General features: G+C 60.9%; 1 protein-coding gene across 1 annotated transcript in view; it reads right to left on the bottom strand.

Annotated features, from left to right (window-relative positions):
- LOC104277750 (unconventional myosin-Vb-like) overlaps positions 1-908 on the bottom strand; it is a gene marked incomplete at its 3' end in the record, with an annotated part of 6850 nt that overhangs the window by 4060 nt on the left and 1882 nt on the right. Inside the window, exons 6-7 of the mRNA XM_009874488.1 lie at positions 708-789; positions 401-508 (exon numbers count right to left, since the gene is read on the bottom strand). Of these exons, the coding sequence (XP_009872790.1) occupies positions 401-508; positions 708-789 (190 nt within the window). The remainder of the gene's footprint in view (positions 1-400; positions 509-707; positions 790-908) is intronic.

The following is a 908-nucleotide window of genomic DNA, read 5'->3' on the forward strand; positions in this document are numbered from 1 at the left end:
AGGCTGAGCGAGCTGGGGCTGCTCAGCCTGGAAAAGAGAAGGCTCTGGGGGGACCTTATCCCTGCCTGAAGGGGCTACAGAGAAGGTGGGGAGGGAACTTTTCATGATGATAGGAGAAGGGGCAACGGATTTAAACTGGAGTGGGGTAGACTGAGATTAGATATTAGGAAGTTCTTTACTCCAAGGGTGGTGAGACCCTGGCACAGGTTGCCCCAAGAAGCTGTGGATGCCCCATCGCTGGGAGCGTTCCAGGCCAGCCTGGATGAGGCTTTGAGCAACCTGCTCTGGCGGGAGGTGTCCCTGCCTGTGGTGGGGAGAGTTGGAACGAGATGATCTTTAATGTCCCCTCCAACACAAGCCATCTGATCTCCTCCCCACCCACACCCAGCCAGGACAGTACCCAGGAGCAAGAAGGCGTGCCGTGTGCTCTCCAAGTTGGCCGCGTCACTGGTGCTCTGGGCAGTGGCACACCGGCCCTGGCTGGTGTAGTGGAAGGACTCTGCCCCACCTGCGGGTAAGATGTGTCAAGGCAATGAGCCGGCACAACCCCCCAGGGCTCCCAGCCACCCTCATCCCACCCAGCAGCTGCGGAGCCTCCTCCAAGCATCCAACGGCAGCAGGCGAGAAGGTCCAGCGCTGCCCAGCGCGGGATGGGCCAGCAGCAAGCTGTGCCACGGGGCTTGTGGGGAGGACGTGGGGGCACTCACGGAGACCCAGGCCCTGGAACTCAGGCAGGGTGGCCGAGGCACAGAGCTGGTAGAAGATGTGATAGTTCCTCTCCGATTTTGCCTGTGGATGAGCAAGAAAATCACCGAGAAGGCAGCTCACCTTGGGCCACGCTGCTCCCCTGCAGCAGTGCTGCAACCCCAGACCTGGGGACGAGGGACACCTTCCCCTTGCTCAGCTCA

The sequence above is a fragment of the Apaloderma vittatum genome, unplaced genomic scaffold (genome assembly GCF_000703405.1).
Source record: "Apaloderma vittatum isolate BGI_N311 unplaced genomic scaffold, ASM70340v1 scaffold30478, whole genome shotgun sequence".
In the NCBI taxonomy this organism is placed as follows: Eukaryota; Metazoa; Chordata; class Aves; order Trogoniformes; family Trogonidae; genus Apaloderma; species Apaloderma vittatum.